The 21305-nt window shown below is 45.6% G+C and overlaps 1 protein-coding gene across 1 annotated transcript in view; it reads left to right on the forward strand.

Annotated features, from left to right (window-relative positions):
* LOC126153857 (uncharacterized) overlaps window positions 1-21305 on the forward strand; it is a 1728205-nt gene that overhangs the window by 689250 nt on the left and 1017650 nt on the right. The window contains exons 25-28 of the mRNA XM_049916098.1: window positions 1037-1130; window positions 3550-3725; window positions 4587-4796; window positions 15291-15491. Coding sequence (XP_049772055.1) covers window positions 1037-1130; window positions 3550-3725; window positions 4587-4796; window positions 15291-15491 — 681 coding nt within the window. The remainder of the gene's footprint in view (window positions 1-1036; window positions 1131-3549; window positions 3726-4586; window positions 4797-15290; window positions 15492-21305) is intronic.

A 21305-nucleotide genomic window follows, 5' to 3' on the forward strand; every position in this document is an offset into this window, starting at 1 on the left:
TGTAGGAGACCTTAAAAAACAAAAAAATCTCGTATATGTGTACTGCATAAACTAATGAGATCAAGGTAGTAAAGAAAGTAATTTTCATCACCTCCTCTATTAAATTCATCGTTTACATTGCGCAGCGTTTACTGACGCAGAACCACAACGGTTCACAAATTCAAACGGATGCAATGTCAGCGAAAAATCCCGGTCAGCTCATGTTAGCCAAAACGAGGTTCCAAATGTTTCCAGTCCATAACCACAAGCCAGGTTCATGTACAGCAGACAGGTAAGCACTGTGAGCCAGTGTCCAACACTCGTACGGCGCACAGCACTCTAGGGTCTAAGTAGCTCTGTAATCAAAGTTAAACTAGCTTTTTAGTCGGTTTGGCGGTTCCGGTTATACCGATCACTCTGGTACCGTGGGATCAGCCCACGTGATATGAATCATGCACCTTCTGCTGGTGCCATTGTGGAACATTTTTCTCTGTTGGATTGATGTGAGTCACTAAACTGAGTACCGTATAGCTGGCGTCCGGATGAAATCTGTCATTTGATTGTGGTGCCTGACTGATCTGCACAAGGTCTAGGTTAAGTTGAAAGATGATATCTTGGTTGTGAGTTTGCGAAGCCAACGAATCTAAATACCAAATTAACATTGTGGAAACAATTTCCCTGTGGCGTTGCCTAATGTTTACGATCGCGCCACATGTCAGCCGAACGTCAGTTGTGCTGTACTCATTTCAGTTGCCCGTAGCCTCGATAAGTGTTGTGCTGTAGTGATTATCTCAGGCTGGACGCCTCCTGCCGGAATCTTGTGCACTTCAGTCCTTTCGCAATCGCTGTGCGAGCCGTTGCTATCTCGGCGGGAACAATATCCTCTATTAGTGTTGCCTAACTTTCTTATTTTTGAATTAAATTTGTAGATTGAGATGTGATTTACTCTCCCCATAAATGATGGTAAATCTGAATATAAAGTCCCCTTGCCCTTAATTTTACCACTGTGGAGAATGTACCGTGGCTCAGAGGACGCCTCTCTCTGTTCCTGTTGCAGACATCACTCAGCCAAGGCACGACGTCATCATCGGACTGGGCGACACCGCACTGGGCTCTCAGCGGCAGCAGCTACTCGCAGACTCCGCAGAAGGGTGCGTACCACAGCCGCCTGCAGTTCAGCAAGTTACAATTATTTAACTGTAGAGTCACACTTGCGTGTTCTTAAACATCTCATCAACTGCGATAAACCATTATCTTAGATAAATGAGCTCTTACTTCTAACTCGTGAGATCGTAAGACAACGCAACCTAAAAGTTTTCCACGCTACCATTCTAATTCTGTGCTTTTTTAGGTGACATAATCCGCCTTTAGAGCAATGTACTGTGGCATTTTCCCAGCAGGGTCTTTCAAAATGATACTGAGAAGATTGCAGATACCTCAAAAATACGATTCTGAAAGGACTGAAAAGATATACTTTTACCATAACCACATCACAGGATGAAGAAAGTTTTAGCCATAAATTTTAATTCGTGAGGACACAGGATGAAGGCAAAGGGTACCAAATCAGGCGACATGATTGCAACAATTCATAAAAATCCCTCAGCTTTTTCCTTAAGAAGGCACCTTAGTATGTTGTTCTGACGAAAACTAGCTTCTTTGTATTGAAGTACACTTACCTTCTCAGTTACGTGTCTAATTTGTCGGATAGTTAGCAGTGTTGAGTTGTTGTCTTGCCTTTTTCATAATCATTAACAAAACAAATCCATTTCATCTCCCAGAAAAGCAATGGCTATGTATAATCTTTCCGGCATATAAAATCGAGTTCATCAGTTTCGATGCAGCAAATCCAACTTTAAACCTCTACCTTGATAGCTGTTTCATATGTTTCGTGTAAAGTTGTGGAAGCAAGTTACAGCCATCGCAAGAGGCCTGCGAAAAAATTTCAGATACTTTCATTATTAAAATAATTCAGCAGTTTTTCTCTATATTTTAGTCACAATGAAACAAACAGTTTACGCATCATGTAAAATGTACTACACTCTCTCATCTGATTTCACCTGGTATTAATATTTCAGAAGGAAAGTTGCTACTCACCATATAGCGGAGATGCTGAGTCGCAGATAGGCACAACGAAACGATTTTCACACTTAAAGCTTTCGGCGAATGGCCTTTGTCAACAATATACACATACACACACACACACACACACACACACACACATATATATATATATATATATATATATATATATATATATATATATATATATATATGCGCGCGCGCGCACACACACACACACACACACACACACGCGCGCGCGCGCGATTGCAGACCGAGGCAACTGAAAACGGCTTCAGTTGCCTGGGACTGCAGTCGTGTGTATGAGTTGTGTTTACGTGAGTTTGTGTGTGTGTGAGTAAGTGTGTCTATTCTTGACAAAGGCCATTGGCCGAAAGCTGTAAGTTAGAAAATATTTTTGTTGAGCTTATCTGCGACTCAGCATCTCCGCTATATGGTGAGTAGCAACTTCCCTTCTGAAATATTGTTACATTCCATCCTGCCTTTTCCATTGTTTGATTTTTACTTGGTATTAGCTAGTTCATATACATTTTAGTCACCAGTCATCCAATATAATTTTCTAGATGGTGTTCATCTGTAAGTCACATAAATCTTCAGGAACGCTACAGACATGTATTAATTTAGCCATCCATTCCTTAACAGTTGAAAATGAAGCATCAGCTACCTTACACACTTTCACTAACTTTGTATTAATGTCTGTTGCTGATAGACTGTACCTAAAAAAGACACTGCATTGACTTTAAAGGCTGCAGCAGGCAGTAATGTACAGCTGTGTCAGCTGAGCGTGTAATGGGGGAGGTGGAGGGGGGGAGGGGGAGCTCATAGCTACATGATCTGCTGGCAATGGATGCCGTTTGTGCTATTGCCAACTGTGTAGTTTCTCCCTGTATAGTTTTCTTATTCATGAACCGTTCTCGCTGCACTCTTCATATAAGGAAAAACGTAGCCTGTATACCTCATTTAATATCTCAGACAAGAATATGCACTTCAATCTCCTATTCCTTTTGCCAACAATGCTCTGCACCTCACGAACAGTGACGCCCCCAAAGAAGTTGGTCTTGCAAGTTCTGGAATCAATGACTCTAAAGAATACTTACAAGCTGCGCAAGCCTAGGCACGTTGCAGGGTAGGTAAACTCCCTGCTGATTGGGCTGGTGTCATGTATGATGTGCATGCTATCAACGGTTTTCCAGCTGCTGCACTGGCTACTGAGACAGTGGTTGTCATAGCATGAAACGTGTGCCAGATGAGGAATGCCACAGGATAGCTGAGCTTTGGTGCATGTTAAGCTGGCTTACATGCTGTCTGTGAAGTTGCCAGTGTTGAGGCAGTTGCTACTGCTGCATAAGCAAACAGCCACAGTGGCTACACCCCTGGCTATTCCACAGCTGCTAAGACGGGCATTTGTGAGTGAGGTATGTTACAGGGGGGAAGAACTGGATGTTGCGCAGACTGCTGTTTGTACTGACGCCAATAATGCTTGTATTGCAGTAGCCATAGTGAGACAGCTGTGCAAGCTGAGGCATGCTGCAGTTTGGACAAGCTCATTGCTGCGTACACTGCTGATGCAGATGCTGAGAAAGCAGTATGAGATACCTGTGTGCATCAAGGCTTGTTGCACAAAACAGAAGCTCGCTGTTGCACGGGCTACTAATGCTGCTGCTGATGTAAGTAATGTAAGACCCCTGTGTGAGCTGAGGCATACTGCAGTTTGAACTAATTCATTGCTGAATGCACTGCTGATTAAGGCACTGAGACAGGCAGTGTGAGCTGTGCAAGCCAACGCATGTTTGAGTTTGGGCAGGCTCATTGCTGTACAGGCTGCGGATGCAGGTGCTGAGATAAGCAGTGAGAGACAACTTTGTGAGCTGGGGGAAGTTGGGTTTTGGACGAGCTCATTGCCTCATGGGCTACTGATGCAGCTGCTGAGATAGGCATAGTGAGATAGCTGTGCAACCTGAGGCATGTTGCAATTTGGATAAGCTCATTGCTGTGCAGGCTACTGATGCAGGTGCTGAGATAGGCAGTGTGAGACAGTTGTGTGAGTTGAGGCATGGTGTATTTTGGATGAGCTCACTGCTGCACAGGTTGCTGAGGCAGGTGCTGAGACAGGCAGTGTGTAAGAGCTCTGCGAGGCAATGCATGTTGCAGTTAGGACTATCTCATTGCTACATGGTCTGCTGACAAATGCTGAGAAAGGGAGACAGCTGTGCGAGCCGAGGCACTTTGCAATTTGGACGAGTTCATTGCTGCATGGTCTGCTGGCAGAAGTGCTGAGAAAGGGAGACAGCTGGCCAGGCCGAGGCATGTTGCAGCTTGGACGACCTCATTCCTGCGTGGGCTGCTGACACAGGTGCTGAGGTAGGCAAAGTGAGACAGCTGTGCAAGCTGAGGCATGTTGCAGTTTGGACAAGCTCATTGCTGCGCAGGCTGCTGGCGCAGGTGCTGAGACAGGCGGCGCGAGACAGCTGTGCGAGCCGAGGCATGTTGCAGGGCAGGCGAGCTCGCTGCTGCACGGGCTGCTGGCGTGCATGCCGTGCGTGCTGTCGCCGGTGGTGCTGCTGCGGCTGCTGCTGCACCGGCTGCTCACCACGGCGGCGCCGCACCTGGCGCGCTGGCGCAGCTGCGCCTCCAGGTCGTCCTTCGCCTCCGCCGGACACGCCGAGGGCCCGCGCACGCCGCGTAGCAGGGCTTCCTCCACCGACACCGAGCCCAGCTCCCTGCGCAAGAGGAGGAAGGTACCAGCACCTTCGCCACTGTTCTCCATTTGTTTTAACATTTCATTGTCCAGCATAGTCACAGGTAGCTTCGCTCAAAAGCAAGAAATCATAAGATGGAACAGTAGTTCACTTACGAACACATTAATCTAGTGAGTGGACAACTGCTTAGCCTTATTATGTTAAGAGCATAGGAGATAGCCAAAAGGCGTAACTTACTTTTGTAGTCTCACAGGTTTTACACTGACCACAAACCATTTCCAATAGAATTTTGTCACTTGGAGACGTCTCTATCATGACCTAAATACCGTTATTTCCACTCTTCAAGCCGGCCGTGGTGGCCAAGCGGTTAAAGGCGCTACAGTCTGGAACCGCGCGGCCGCTACGGTCGCAGGTTCGAATCCTGCCTCGGGCATGGATGTGTGTGATGTCCTTAGGTTAGTTAGGTTTAAGTAGTTCTAAATTCTAGGGGACTGATGACCTTAGAAGGTAAGTCCCATAGTGCTCAGAGCCATTTGAACCATTTTTCCACTCTTCATTTTCATGGTCCAGTCTCCTTATTTTTACAAATATCTAGTTTAGGGAACTACATCTTTATGCGCTCTGGGGAAGTATGTTCACTTTCGGTAATGGAAAGGGCATATAAACTTACTTTGTGTTCTGCCTTACGGCAGGTCTTATCATGGGGCAAGCCTCGTTAGAGAGTTCCTCCGCATGAGGGTCTAGGGAAGTGATTCCAGTGGTGGTTTCCCATTGCCTTCCACTGGTGATGATGAAATGATAACGAGGACAACAAAACACCCAGTCCCTGAACGGAGAAGATCTCCGACCCAGCCTGGAATCGAACCCGGGTCCCTTGGCATGACAGACCGCCGCACTGACCACTCAGCTATCGAGGCGGACAAGGGCATTATGGAAAGACAGTACAAGCATTGGGCAGTGATAGTGGTCAATGACAACAATGATTAACAGCAATGTGGGACGTACAATGTTTGAACTGTGTATTGAACTTGGAAACATGTGTCTGATTAAGTGAAAGACCAGTCTGGTGTGAGGTATTTTTGTCAAGTTAGACACGAGATCAGAAACTTTTAATGAGGTAATATTTAAACGATAGAATTATTCGTCGTGTGAAGATGAGACATGTTAATGAGTCTCGCCAAACTAGTTTTAAAACACAGATTGCACACACGCTCCCGCCCCCCTCTTCCCCCCTCTTCCCCCCCCCCTCCCCATCCCCCCACTCCGCCACTACAGGCCGCAGAAGAAAGGTGGCGTGAAACTGAAAATTACCACCGAGACATTCTGATGGTTTCGCTGTGCTCTTAAACGTACAATTCCATTTTACAACTGTCCCAGTCTCGCCGAAGGTCATCAATCGCTATAACAAACGTATGCAAGCTACAGTCCTTGTAAATGTCTTACTTTTCATTATGATGATTGCAATGAATCTCAGTGTGGCGTCTGTCTTCCCTAAATGACGTTTCAGATGGCCATTCTCCTTTAAATCTCTTCGGATGCTTGCTTCGTAAATGTATCGTTGACTGTTTCCAGAAACTGATCTACATTTGTCTGTTCATTCAGAAATGCACGTTTCCATCTGTTTATGTGAAATTTGTTACACTTGTACATGTTAAACGCCATTTAACAGACGCTGCACCAATTGTCGATCCTCCCCAGGTAGCATTTGGCTACAGTTATCTGGCGTTACAACTTTCCTATAAACAATAGCACCAGTTGCAGCTGCATAGCAGCGAATTTTTCTCTTCGGTTTTCTTTCCCGTCAGTTTTCCGATAATTTGATGTGACCCTATCCAATTTCTTCTCCGGCGCAAAAGTCTAGAGCTTACACCAAAAACTTTAATGTAAAAATGCACATAAGAATGAGAATAAATTCTCGAAACGCGTTGTGCTAAGCACTAAAACATAAATAAACAGTGCAGTTTTTCATTATTAAATCATGAAAGTGTTTGGTACATTGCTTTTCAAATTTTGTATTGGGTAACTGGTAGTGATATGGCAGTGATAGCGCCTCTAGCCCATCACTAGTGTATAGGTTCCGACTAACTCAAGCACATGACTCACTGCGTGATCGTGACCGACAGGCTTAAGTCAACAAAGCACCTGTTGCGCCTGTGGACGCGCAAGGTAAACAGCTTCCCGCAAGCTGGACAAAGATAGATGAGAGAAACTAACGAGACCAAGCCTTGCTAGGATCATTCTGTTTGGAGCTTTCAGTGCCGATCTGCTAAGTAAATGAAAAGTCTTGTGCATTAGGCTCTACGTTATTATTTTTGTAATAAGTGAAGTGTTTAGCTACAGGAAACATCAGAATATCAGTGATGTTAATAGCATGTGAAGCGGTTCTATACAAAAAGGCTAATGGTTTTTCGTGTGCAGTTCGACACCTGTATTTGTTCTTTACATAGAATGACGGAAGAAGTGCTTACCGCTTGTCACTGCTTGTAGTATGGACTTGTTGCAAAGTAGATTATTTGTAGTTTCTTCGGCTTCGGAAATGTCTCTGCAATTGTTTAGCAATACACCGCCTTGACGGCGGCTTACAAAACCTTGTTCTGTACATTGGTCCAGATTGTAGTCACGTAGGGTGCCCTATCACGTTTTTGGGACATTTCATGTTTCCGTTTGATGTACTGCACATTCAAAGAACTGGTGCCTAATATTTTAAAAACAGGTCGCAAATTTTAAAATTTTTGTTGTGATAACATAAATTGCTTCTTATTCTAAGCAAATACATTTTTCAGGCAAAAAATTCGAAGTAATAGTAATGGTACAGAGAAAAATTAAGTTAATTAACGAAAACGAATGGTGTTAAATAAGAATTTTAGTATTTTGTTGAAACTTAAGGAAGTTTAATGATAAGAAAGATTAGAGATGAGTTGTAGATTCCCGCCGCTACATTCAAGCAGGGGTGGTGGGAGGGAGATAATACTGCATGCTAAACGTTCTACGTGATTCTACAATAACCAATTATCTGTGGCGGCTGACGTAGTACGTAGTCAAAGAATTAGGCACGATCCTCTGTACTGCTTCTTGGATCAATTTCGCCATCTGCCTTTGAGTTGGCCGGTCGTTGTGGCCGAGCGATTCTAGGCGCATTGGTCTGGAACCGCGCTGCTGCTACGGTCGCAAGTTCTCATCCTGACTCAGGCAAGGATGTGTGTGATGTCCTTAGGTTAGTTAGGTTTAAGTAGTTCTAAGTCTAGGGGACTGATGACCTCAGATGTTAAGTCCCATGGTGCTTAGAGCCATTTGAATCATTTTGAACCTCTGTGTTGTTTGTCATGTTGATTGTTCGTTGTGTCTTGGGTCTCATGTCAGGTACATTTTGTCGTCCATTTGCATACCAAATGTGCAAGCCTTTGAGGTCGAGCTTGTCGTGCTGTCGACTTCTTTCCATGCTTTTCCGTCTCTAATGTGTGCTGTAGTCGTCTGGCCTGTGTGAAAAGTGTACAGTGTATTATGGCTTGCTCTGGAGAATCTCTCTCCCCACAAGTATATTTTTACCTGGCACTGAGGTGAATGCAGTGCAAATGCATTGGGTAAGGTCCATGCCCAGTCAGAAAGTGGACTATGCATCTGCTCTGGTTGATAGGTCTCATTCCTAAGCTTTCCTGCTGGTGGGGAATATCGTATCAGCTCTCCAGCTCTTATCACTACTATTCCATTCCCGCTGCCAGCTATCCGTCTGCTACCGCTTTAAGTGACCTTCGTTCATATTTCTTCCCCTCTTATGGTACTTATCTTGTCCAATCTTCCTATCTTGAGCCAATACTCTGAGGCCCGATATCTTATGGTGTTCTCTATCGGGTAGACTCCCACGACCACAGGTCTTCGAGAGATTCGGTCCGAAATCCCCCGACAACCTGAGCAACAGCATATTTCTTTACCTTCGGCTAACATCTGTACTGTTAGTAACAAAGCTAAGGCGGTGTGCCCGTGTACTCGCCACAAGCCCTACTATCGACTCAAAGATCGTGCAGTGATATTTGCGCAGTGTAACGGATAGTAATCGAACGTGTTCATTGTTTAACCTGGCTAGTTTGTCTATTAATTGTTCGGGCTTATCACACGTTATCTGCGTGTGGTTTCAAAAGTTTTGTCGTTCGCCGGACGGAGTGGCCGTGCGGTTCTAGGCGCTACAGTCTGGAACCGAGCGACCGCTACGGTCGCAGGTTCGAATCCTGCCTCGGGCATGGATGTGTGTGATGTCCTTAGGTTAGTTCGGTTTAATTCGTTCTAAGTTCTAGGCGACTGATGACCTCAGAAGTTAAGTCGCATAGTGCTCAGAGCCACTTAGTCGTTCGTCAGTTTGTATGCCAGAGTACCTTGTTGTCGTATTGCGTTTTTTGTTTGATCATGAGCTTACTTTGTAGTTTGCTTTTTAAGGTTATTTGCTTTGTTTTGTTGGTTGCTACGTTAAATTTATTGTTTTTACACCAATTCACTTTTTGGATGCTTTTTTAATTTTTTTAAAAATTTTATTTGCTGCTACCTAATGACAAAGACAGGCCGTGTTTTTACAATAAGGAATTTGTACATGCATAATAGGAAGTTCTTATTATTCTAATAAAGTTTTAGCAATATTTAAACTTCAAATGCTTGTAAGTTTAAAACTACTTATGAAACGGAAATGCTTAATCTTATGAGTTACGTGTTAATAAGATAGGGAAATAGGAAGATAGAAATAGTTTAGATTTATAGAATGCCACGACCGATCCCAGCACAGGCGGGAAACCTCAGAAAGACTGCCCTCTCTACTCCCGCACCCCCATCACCACCCCGGTCTGCTACTACTCGCCATCCGAGGTAGGGATGGAAAACCGACTTGTTAAAACCGATATTGGTTCTGAATAATCGGTGTTTTCGGTATTTGTTTGTTCTCGTTTGTTTTAGTTTTTCGATTTTTTACTAATAACCGAGTAAAAAACCGGCATATCTATTTGCACAGCAGCAGTGCTAAAATCTTTTTTTTTTAAGAAAACTGTTTTATACAATAATATTCATTATTAAAATTTCCGTTGCTTTTAAATGTTGGATTATTATAGACATTGGTAACAGCAACTAGAATTATTTTGAAAACAACGCCTACAGTAAGTTGGAGACCAGCAACAAGCACATGACATAGAATCTCTGCAGCAGTGAAGAGGCAATAATGAATCTGTCGCCGCGTGGCATGGCCTAGAAGCGTGCAATACTTCCTCTCCCTCTCCCCCTCCACCTGGTCTATGCGGTAGTTTTGCGATGATGATGATGATGATGTTTGGTTTGTGGGGCGCTCAACAGCGCGGTTATCAGCGCCCGTACAATTTCCCAACCTTTGCTCAGTCCAATTTCGCCACTTTCCTGGATGATGATGAAAAGATGAGGACAACACAAACACCCAGTCATCTCGAGGCAGGTGAAAATCCCTGACCCCGCCGGGAATCGAACCCGGGACCCCGTGCTCGGAAAGTGAGAACGCTACCGCGAGACCACGAGGGTAGTTTTGCGCTCTCGTCCTTAGACATCACCTGTGTTGTTGCAGGAGAGTACCATGAACGATTTGGAGGTGTTTTTCGAAGTGCGGCCTCTATGAAATACACTGTTCCATTTGCTTTAAAATTTTAAAAACGAGAGGAGGCACAAGAAACTTGCGATATCATATAAGCAAGAAACATCCACAGTGATCCTTGGACGATGAGATAGATTTCACTGATATACCTATAATTCTACAGACGTGGTATAAACTCGGGATAATAGCTGGGCCCTTAATTTTGTGGTTGCTTCAGGATGAAAATTTGATAGCATCCAAAAGTGAAGATGCGGGGAAGTCGTCAACTTGTGGCCTTCAACTCTCGTGGCAGGCGCGCCCGTCTTGTTCACCTTCGTAACCTTTGTTGGAGACAATGAGACTAATTTCCACCGCCATCTCAAAGTATGTCGATCATGATCTCCTACTGCTTCACCGTCGTTTTCACTTTTCAGTCTTCGTTCGAAGTCTATGTTAATCACTGGAAGTAATAGCAATGAAAGCCGAAAAATCGGTTATTTCAGAAACCGGTTTTTTGGCGCTTTTAACAAGTCTGGTTAAACTGGAAATGAGAACGACCGGTGTAACCGAAAACCGGTTGTTTCACCGATAACCGCCATCCTTATCTGAGGACGATGACCTCAGCACTACTTCGTGCTTCTCGGCCACAGATAGCGTGATCCTATAACTAGGTACCTGTTATGTTTACTAGCATAAAGGAATGAGTTTCTATTATCTGTTCACTATTACTGCTTGTTACAAGGTCAAGTTTGAGCGTTCTATGTAGGACGCAGCAATTTTACTATTCGTGTAGCTGTCACCGGACTTAGCTCTATACTGTGCGGCTGGTGCCGGCGGAGGTTCGAGTCCTCCCTCGGGCATGGGTGTGTGTGTTTGTCCTTAGGATAATTTAGGTTAAGTAATGTGTAAGCATAGGGACTGATGACCTTAGCAGTTAAGTCCCATAAGATATCACACACATTTGAACATTTTTGAACTTAGCTCTATGTGTTGTGTGTGTCTTGTTTGTGTTGTACACTCCTGGAAATGGAAAAAAGAACACATTGACACCGGTGTGTCAGACCCACCATACTTGCTCCGGACACTGCGAGAGGGCTGTACAAGCAATGATCACACGCACGGCACAGCGGACACACCAGGAACCGCGGTGTTGGCCGTCGAATGGCGCTAGCTGCGCAGCATTTGTGCACCGCCGCCGTCAGTGTCAGCCAGTTTGCCGTGGCATACGGAGCTCCATCGCAGTCTTTAACACTGGTAGCATGCCGCGACAGCGTGGACGTGAACCGTATGTGCAGTTGACGGACTTTGAGCGAGGGCGTATAGTGGGCATGCGGGAGGCCGGGTGGACGTACTGCCGAATTGCTCAACACGTGGGGCGTGAGGTCTCCACAGTACATCGATGTTGTCGCCAGTGGTCGGCGGAAGGTGCACGTGCCCGTCGACCTGGGACCGGACCGCAGCGACGCACGGATGCACGCCAAGACCGTAGGATCCTACGCAGTGCCGTAGGGGACCGCACCGCCACTTCCCAGCAAATTAGGGACACTGTTGCTCCTGGGGTATCGGCGAGGACCATTCGCAACCGTCTCCATGAAGCTGGGCTACGGTCCCGCACACCGTTAGGCCGTCTTCCGCTCACGCCCCAACATCGCGCAGCCCGCCTCCAGTGGTGTCGCGACAGGCGTGAATGGAGGGACGAATGGAGACGTGTCGTCTTCAGCGATGAGAGTCGCTTCTGCCTTGGTGCCAATGATGGTCGTATGCGTGTTTGGCGCCGTGCAGGTGAGCGCCACAATCAGGACTGCATACGACCGAGGCACACAGGGCCAACACCCGGCATCATGGCGTGGGGAGCGATCTCCTACACTGGCCGTACACCACTGGTGATCGTCGAGGGGACACTGAATAGTGCACGGTACATCAAAACCGTCATCGAACCCATCGTTCTACCATTCCTAGACCGGCAAGGGAACTTGCTGTTCCAACAGGACAATGCACGTCCGCATGTATCCCGTGCCACCCAACGTGCTCTAGAAGGTGTAAGTCAACTACCCTGGCCAGCAAGATCTCCGGATCTGTCCCCCATTGAGCATGTTTGGGACTGGATGAAGCGTCGTCTCACGCGGTCTGCACGTCCAGCACGAACGCTGGTCCAACTGAGGCGCCAGGTGGAAATGGCATGGCAAGCCGTTCCACTGGACTACATCCAGCATCTCTACGATCGTCTCCATGGGAGAATAGCAGCCTGCATTGCTGCGAAAGGTGGATATACACTGTACTAGTGCCGACATTGTGCATGCTCTGTTGCCTGTGTCTATGTGCCTGTGGTTCTGTCAGTGTGATCATGTGATGTATCTGACCCCAGGAATGTGTCAATAAAGTTTCCCCTTCCTGGGACAATGAATTCACGGTGTTCTTATTTCAATTTCCAGGAGTGTATGTTTAACAAAACTAACTGTGCCTTTTTCCTTAAGCGTTACACAAGTTGTTTGCAGGTATTTGTTATATCCATACAATAATAGTTGTTCTAAATCTATAATTCTTAATATTATTTTATGTATAGATCTTTCGCTGTACGTCATTATCACTTTCTTCTTCGATATCTGAGTCTGTCTTAGGTGCATCCATTCATGCTTTATGGAATAATGGGACAACAGCGACTATACCGGGTGGTTATAATTAAACTTTCCCTATTTGACACATTACAATATGGAAATTAATTACCGCACGAGTAGCAAACTAAGTGGCGTTAATATCCAGAATATGGGGTGCATGATATCCATGCGTCAGAGCGCCACCGTCCATTTGCAACTATGGCAACGAGGTGCCGTGATCAGTCATCGTGGTTCATAGTCTCACAAACAGCTGACCAGTCGCAGTGCACTTGTTGATGTGTCAACATGAGCTTGGACAAAAGAAGCGCGGCATTATCGGTGAAGCTCTATTGTCAAAACAACAGTAATAACCCCATCTGTAAGGATTACGGAAGGGTCCTCTTCCTCCACCTACTGTGCACAGCATGATGAAGAAGTTCGAATCAATTGGAGAACTGGGCTTCGCTCCGGGAAGATGCCGACGACCGGTTGCACCACAGGCGGTTGATGAAATCGCTGTTGCTATGGCAGACAACGCTGCGCGCATTTCCCGATCGTCAGGCAGTGCGCGTGCTGTGTCACAACAGTTGAACATCCCGTGGTCCACTGTACGGAAGGTGCTTCGAACCATTCTCAAATGCTATCCGTATAATATTCATATCGTGCAGCAGCTTGCACCACAGGACGCACAACGTTGCGTTAACTTCGCTCTCCACTTTCTCGCAAGGATTGAAGTTGACGAGGGCTGGCCCTGGACCATCCTGTGGACAGACGAAGCTCATTTTTTTTCTGACGAGTGGGTTGAACACACAGAACTGCCGGGTGTGGGGAACTTCACCTCCAGTCGCTGTACATGAAGTTTCTCTGTATGGTGAACATGACACCATATGGTGTGGTTTCACGGCTACGTTCATCATTACCCCATTCTGACGTGCAGTGTGACTGACAAGCGTTACTGTGAAATGCTTCGCCAGCTTGTCATACCCGCCCTACAGGAGAGAGACGCAAGGAACTCATCAGTTTTCATGCAAGATGGGGCGCCACTATACATCGCTGGTGAAGTTCACCTGCTTCTCCGAAACACATTTGGAAACGATCGAATTCGAAGCCGATCGTCTCCAAATGCTTGGACAGCACGATCACCCGACCTATCTCCTCGTGATTTCTGTGTGTGGGTCTACCTGAAGAAACATTCACATATGTGCTGATCTGAAGCGCAGCATATCGAGAGAGGTAGTCAGCATACCTATGGACATGCTCGTTCGTCTGTGCAGAATGCAATCCTGCGTTTTCAGACCCTTTTGGACACTGGTGGGCGCCATACTGAGCCCCTTTTGTAACAGAAATGAAACCGGTGTGTAATGGTATGATGTACCATAACAGTATATTAAAAGTCTTTCAGTTGAACTGATTCTGCATTATTTCTCTTTCCGATGTCCTTAACATTAATGCTACCAAGTTTGGTAGTCGTACGGTGATTAGTTTCTGTGTTAGTAACGTGTTAAATGGGGAAAGTGTAATGGAAAAATGGAAATGAGCGTTTGGCGTCATTGGCCGGGAGGCCCCTTGTGGGGCAAGTCCGGCCGCCTTGGTGCGCGTCTTATTACATTCAACACCACACTGGGCGACCGGCGCGCCGGATGGGGATGAAATGATGATGAAGACAGCACAACACCAAGTACCTGAGCGGAGAAAATCCCCGACAGAGCCGGGAATCGAACCCGGGCCCGTAGGACGCCAATCCGGCACGTTGACCACTCAGCTAGCAGGGCGGAGGGGGAAAGTGTAATTATAACCACCTGGTACATTAAAAAAATCTAGAACACTATCAGCTGTAATTTCACATCCCGTTCATTGGGTATCGGTTTCGAGGCTACACTACGCCATCCGCAGGCCTTGTGTATCAGATAGCGGCTGAATCGCCTCACCGATAGCAGTATGTACTTCATATGTAAAAATAAGCACCAGCTGCGTTTGCATACGACAACACCTCGAACGCAACAGGATCGAAATTTTGCCAGTATTAATATTGATAACAGGCAAAAATCGTCGAAATTATCGATTCAAGGGATATATGAACAGAGTATACACATAATTAAACTTGTACGGAACCCTCAGAGCGCGTGCCCTAATCGCTCTTGGCCAATGTTTTTAATGATCGCTTCATTTGCTGACTCCCATACTCAGTTGGCAGTGCTTCATTAAGTAAGTCTGTCAAAAACTGGATAAACTGTTGTGCGATCTTTTTATGGCTACAGAGTGTACTCCAAAAGCTCCAACAGCTCTGACGAACACTGTGACCCCTTACCCCGTGATGTATGAGGAGGCATCCTGCTGGATTAGTGAGGAGGGCGATGTGGTGTGCAGGTGAACCTGACCGTGGACTGCACGACTGGGCTGGAGGGCGGCGCCGAAGACGCGGCGGTGAGCACCAGCCGGTCCCGCGGGCTGCACCGGCCGTCGTTCACCCAGCAGGGATCCAGCCTGCCCGTGCACCAGCCTCTGGAGCGCGCCTCTTCGCTGGTGCCCGCGCCCAGGGACAGCCTGGGGCTCGAGCCCGCCATGCAGGTAAATGCGGTCGGTACATTGCACAGAGGAAGCATCATACGGGATGTCGCAAGGGTCAATATTAGGACCTCTTGGTCTTAACCTACGTATCTACATTTACACTCATGCTCATAAGTTAAGGACAATGCTGATACATGGTGAAACAACGCATGGTGGGCGGTTTGAGGGTTTAAATCACCTCGGGGTATGACCATGCGGTTCATTTGACCTGCAATCGTCGCACGGTGGCGCTGGCAGCAGTCCACATACGCAGAGGTGGGTTGGTGCATGACAGAGTATGGTGCAGCGAGTAAGTGTGTAGACGTTTTCAGACGTACTAATGGTGACTGTGTGTTGAAAACGATTGCAGCAGAGAGGAAACGTGTCCAGGCGCTACAGCACGGGACGTCCACAGTGTACAACACCACAAGAAGCCCGATATTTCACCATCAGTGCCCGAAGACGGCCACGGATTACTGTAGGTAGCCTTGCTCGGGACCTTACCGCAGCCACTGGAACAGTTGTTTCCAGACACACACACGGATAAGGTTTATTCGCCTGGAGACCTGCAAGGTGCATTCCACTGACCCCTGGTCATACCAGAGCCCGTAAAGCCTGGTGTCAAGAACATAGTACATAGTCACTGGAACAGTAGTCCCAGGTTATGTTCACAGACGTGTCCAGGTATAGTCTGGACAGTGATTCTCCCCAGGTTTTCATCTGGCGTGAACCAGGAACCAGATACCAACCCCTTAATGTCCTTGATAGGGACCTGTATGGAGGTCGTGGTTTGATGGTGTGGGGTGGGATTATGATTGGTGCACGTACACACCTCCATGTCTTTGACAGAGGAACTGTAACAGGTCAGGTGTATCGGGACGTCATTTTGCACCAGTATGTCCGCCTTTTCAGGGGTTCAGTGGGTCCCACCTTCCTCCTGAAGGATGATAACGCACGGCCCCACCGAGGTGCCATCTTGGAGGAGTACCTTGAAACAGAAGATGATATCAGGCGAATGGAGTGGCCTGCCTGTTCTCCAGATTTAAACCCCATCGAGCACGTCTGGGATGCTCTCGATCGACGTATGGTTTCGCATCTTCAAACCCCTAGAACACTTCAGGAGCTCAGACAGGCAGTAGTGTAAGAATGGGAGGCTATAACCCAGCAGCTGCTCGACCACCTGATCCAGAGTATGCCAACCCGTTGTGCGGCCTGAGTACATGTGCATGATGATCGTATCCCAAACTGATGTCGGGGTACATGCGCAGGAAACAGTAGCGTTTTGTAGCACGTGTGTTTCGGGACAGTTTTCTCAAATTATCGCCAATACCGTGGACTGACAGATCCGTGTCATGTGTGTTCGCTATGTGCCCATGCTATTAGTGCCAGTTCTGTGTAGTGCCACGTTGTGTGGAACCACATTCTGCAATAATCTTTAATTTATGGGCATGAGTGTATATCCACATACATATTCCGCAGGCCAACGTAAGATGTATCGCGGAGGGTACCCAGTACCACTACCATTAATTTCCTCTCCTGTTTCACTCGCAAACAGAACGAGAGAAACCGACTGTATGTACGCCTATGTATGAGCCCTAATTTCTGGTATCTTATATTCGTGGTCCTTACACGCTATGAATGTTGGAGGCAACAGTATTGTTCTGCAATCTCCTTCAAATGTCGGTTCTCTAAATTTTCTCATTGACGAAAAGAACGTCGACTTCCCGCCAGGAACTCCCATTTCAGTTCTTGAAGTATCTCCGTCATACTTGGGTGTTGTTCGTCCCTACCAGTAACAAATATAGCAGCCTGTCTCTGAGTTGCTTCGATGTCTTCCTTTAATCCGATCTGGTACGGATCCCAAACAATCGAGCACTATTCAAGAATGGGTCGAACTAGCTTCCTATATGTGCTCTCCTTTACAGATGAGCCACACTTTCCCACAATTCTCCCAACAAACCGACGTCAACCATTCGCCTTTCCTGCTCTAATCCTCACATCCTCGTTCCATTTCATGTCACTTTTCAACTTTACGTCCAGATATTTAAACGACGTTGCTGTGTCAAGCACGTCTCTACTTATGCTGTATCCGACCATTGCAGGTTTGTTTTCCCTACTCATCCGCATTAACTTACATTTATCTACATTTAGAGCTAGTTGCCATTCATCACAACAACTAGAAATTTTGTCTACCTCATCTTGTATCCTCCTAAGTCACTAAACGACAAAACCTTCCCATACACCATAGCATCATTAGCAACCGGCCGTAGATTCCTGTTCATCCTGTCCACCAGAGCATTTATGTATTTAGAATCCTCTCACTCTTCCACTCGCCGTCGAGGACAACTTACTACGTCCTGTTACTTAAGAAGTCTTCGAGCCACTCACATACACTTTGTGATCAAAAGTAATCAGACACCTAGCTGACAATAGTTTGCAAGTTCGTTGCGCCCTGCATCGGTAATGCTGGAATTCAGAATAGTGTTGGCCCACCCCAGCCTTGATGACAGCTTCCACTCTCGCAGGCATACATTCAGTCAGGTCAAGTGCTGGAAGGTTTCTTGGGGATTGGCAGCCCATTCTTTACGGAGTGCTGCACTGAGGAGAGGTATCAATGTGGGTCGGAGAGGCCTGGCACGAAGTCGGAGTTCCAAAATATCCCAAAGGTATTCTACAGGATTCAGTTCAGGATTCTGTGCGGGCCTGTCCATTAGACGGATATTATTGTCTTGTAACCTCTCCGCCGCGGGCCGTGCATTATGAACAGGTGCTCGATCGTGTTGAAAGATGTGATCGCCATCCCGAATTGCTCTTCAACAGTGGGAAACAAGAAGGTGCTTAAAACATCACTGTAGGCCTGTGCTGTGATTCTGTCATGCAAAACAACAAGGGGTGCAAGCCCGCTACATGAAAAACACGACCACACCGTAACACCACCACCTCCGAATTTTACTTTTGGCACTACACACGCTGGCAGATGACGTCCACCGGGCATTCGCCATACCCACTCCCTGCCATCGGATCGCCACATTGTGTATCGTGATTCTTTACTCCACAAAACGTTTTTCCACTGTTCAATCGTCCGATGTTTACGTTCCTTACATCAAACGAGCCGTCGTTTGGCATTTACCGGCGTGACGTGTGGCTTATGAGCAGCCGCTCGACCATGAAATCCAAGTTTTCTCACCTCCCGCCTGACTATCATAGTACTTGTAGTGGATCCTGATGCAGTTTGGAATTCCTGTACGATGGTCTGGATAGATGTCTGCCTATCGCACGTTACGACCCTCTTCAAGTGTCGGCGGTCTCTGTCAGTCAACAGACGAGATCGGCCTGTACGCTTTTGTGGTGTACGTGTCCCTTCACGTTTCCACTTCACTGTCGCATCGGAAACAGTGGACTTAGGGATGTTTAGGAGGGGGGAAATCTCGCTTATAGACGTATGACACAAGTGACACCCAATCATCTGACCACATTCGAAGTCCGTGAGTTCCGCGGAGCAGCCCATTCTGCTCTCTCACGATGTCTAAGGAGTGCTGAGGTCGCTGATATGGAGTACCTGGTAGTAGGTGGCAGCACAATGCTCCTAAAATGAAAAACGTATGTTTTTGGGGGTTTCCGGATACTTTTGATCACAAAGTGTATCTGGGAAACTATTCCGTATTAATCCGGGCACCGTATCAAATGCTTTCCGGAAATCTAGAAATATGGAATTTGCCTGTTGCCCTTTATCCATAATTCGCAGGACATGACGTGACAAAAGGGCAATTCGGGTATTTCGCGAGCGGTGCTTTCTAAAACCGTGCTGACTCGTGGACAGAGGTTTTTACGTCTCAAGGTAATTTATTATATTCGAAGTGAGAATATGTTCAAGGATCCTGCAACAGCTGATGTTAAGGATCTTGATCTGTAATTTTATGGGTCCACTATTTTACCCGTCACGGGAGTCACCCTCGCTTTTTTCCAGTCGCTTGTTACTTCGGGCTGACCGAGAGATTCGCTATAAATAAATAGTCTTTGTAGAATTTCAAGTGGAGGTTCAAAATCTTTAATGTTTCTAATGACTCAGTAATAGTGATCAAGGTTCCAAATTCAGCCATCGTAGACAAAGCACAGATGACAAGTAAACAGGCCTACAAGTGACTCACTATTGTTTAAATCTTAATCTCACAAAGACTCAAAGTGTGCGGTTTCAAACAAGCACTGATGACCTGTGAGCATCAGAAGTAGAATTAATAGTCATCCGCAAAATCAAAAAAATTTTGTAAAAATCTTTGGGGATATTGTTGTATAACAAGCAAGGCGTCTGGTATCAAAACCAACAAAGTCACTGAAGGCATCTTTTTCAGTTTGAGAGGAAACGATGATAAATCACAAAAGCTTTTCATTCATAGTTACATCGGTAATGGTATAATATTTAAGTTCTATTGTTTTGTGAAATCTATTTTAATATGAAATCTTTCTTTTTTGGGTAATTTAAATTTTGACTTGGCCGCTTTTGTTACAATTTCATACAATTTTACTCTCTTTTTTATAAAATTGCACTCTTTTTAAATTCCAAATTCTTATGAAAAAGCAGTTAAATGAAAATAAAGTAACACTGTAATTACTTTTCCTTATAGCAATAAAAAATCATTTCAATATAGACTGGATAATAACATATCTAGGAAAACTGAGGAGAACACAAAGCAAGATTTCTCTCACTAGAAGTCTGTAGTTCATTTAGATCCAGAACACTGTAAAAAGAAAACGATCTGAAAATAATCAAGTATGTTAACACAATCATTATGACACACGTTGTTCACACATACTGAGTAATATTGTTGTTTTCAGTCTTCAGTTTGCTCTCATTTACGTTGAAACGTCTGGAATTTCATTTGTACCATTGACGCAGATTTCGGAGATTCTGCAAGCTGTTTCACAAACTACTATTATTGTTTTATGAAACTGCAACGACTGAAGATCTTCCCATCTTGAGCCAGTGAGTTTCTGCTGAAGACTTGTTTTAAATACAGGAAGAGCAATGCCTGTGTGTAGTGTCAATAGAGCCAACGATTTTTCTCTTTTTCACAGACTTTCGTACTCCTCACTACTTACGTTGTTATAATCCTGTTCCTTTTCTGTTTCCTGCGTAATAATTCGTTTGGTCTTGGCTATTGGAAAATTCTATTTAGAAGGAGGCTTCAATATATTAGCAGCCTGTGATTTCCAGTCGCGCATCTCACTAGCCACACACAGATGCAAGCCAGTTTAGATAACATTTCTTCATATTCACCAGGAAATAGGATTGCTTTCGCAACATTTACGGTAAGAATCCTTCGAATATGGAAATTGGTGGACAGGACTGGTGTTGCCAAAGTACAAATGAAATACTGTGATTTCAAAGAATATACAATATGAAGAATTATTTTACCTGCTGATATGGTCACGTTCTTGCGTAATCTAATAACAGCAGATTCCAGAGAAAAACGCTGCAACATGATGATTGTTGCTCGTTCCTTGACATGGCCAGATACGAATGCACAACCTTCAAGACTTGGCCCATTTTGTTGTAGAACCAAGAATTCAGTGCTCTGCAACACGAAAACACGGAAAATTTATTATCATATTTTCGTTTCACATCTTATTGATATCCTTGTGTTTAAATTGATAACTTGAATTAATTTTCGTAATTTTTGTGACCTGGCCCTCTTTGATACTAGACGCCACAAGTAGTAATGGTACAGATAAATTAATCACAAAGCACAGTTCACTGTGTTATGTCAACAGAAGTTTATCTCACTTAGGTGACATACATAATTTCCTTGTCTTAAGGAATTACATTGTCTGATCAAA

This window comes from Schistocerca cancellata, chromosome 2 (assembly GCF_023864275.1).
Source record: "Schistocerca cancellata isolate TAMUIC-IGC-003103 chromosome 2, iqSchCanc2.1, whole genome shotgun sequence".
In the NCBI taxonomy this organism is placed as follows: domain Eukaryota; kingdom Metazoa; phylum Arthropoda; class Insecta; order Orthoptera; family Acrididae; genus Schistocerca; species Schistocerca cancellata.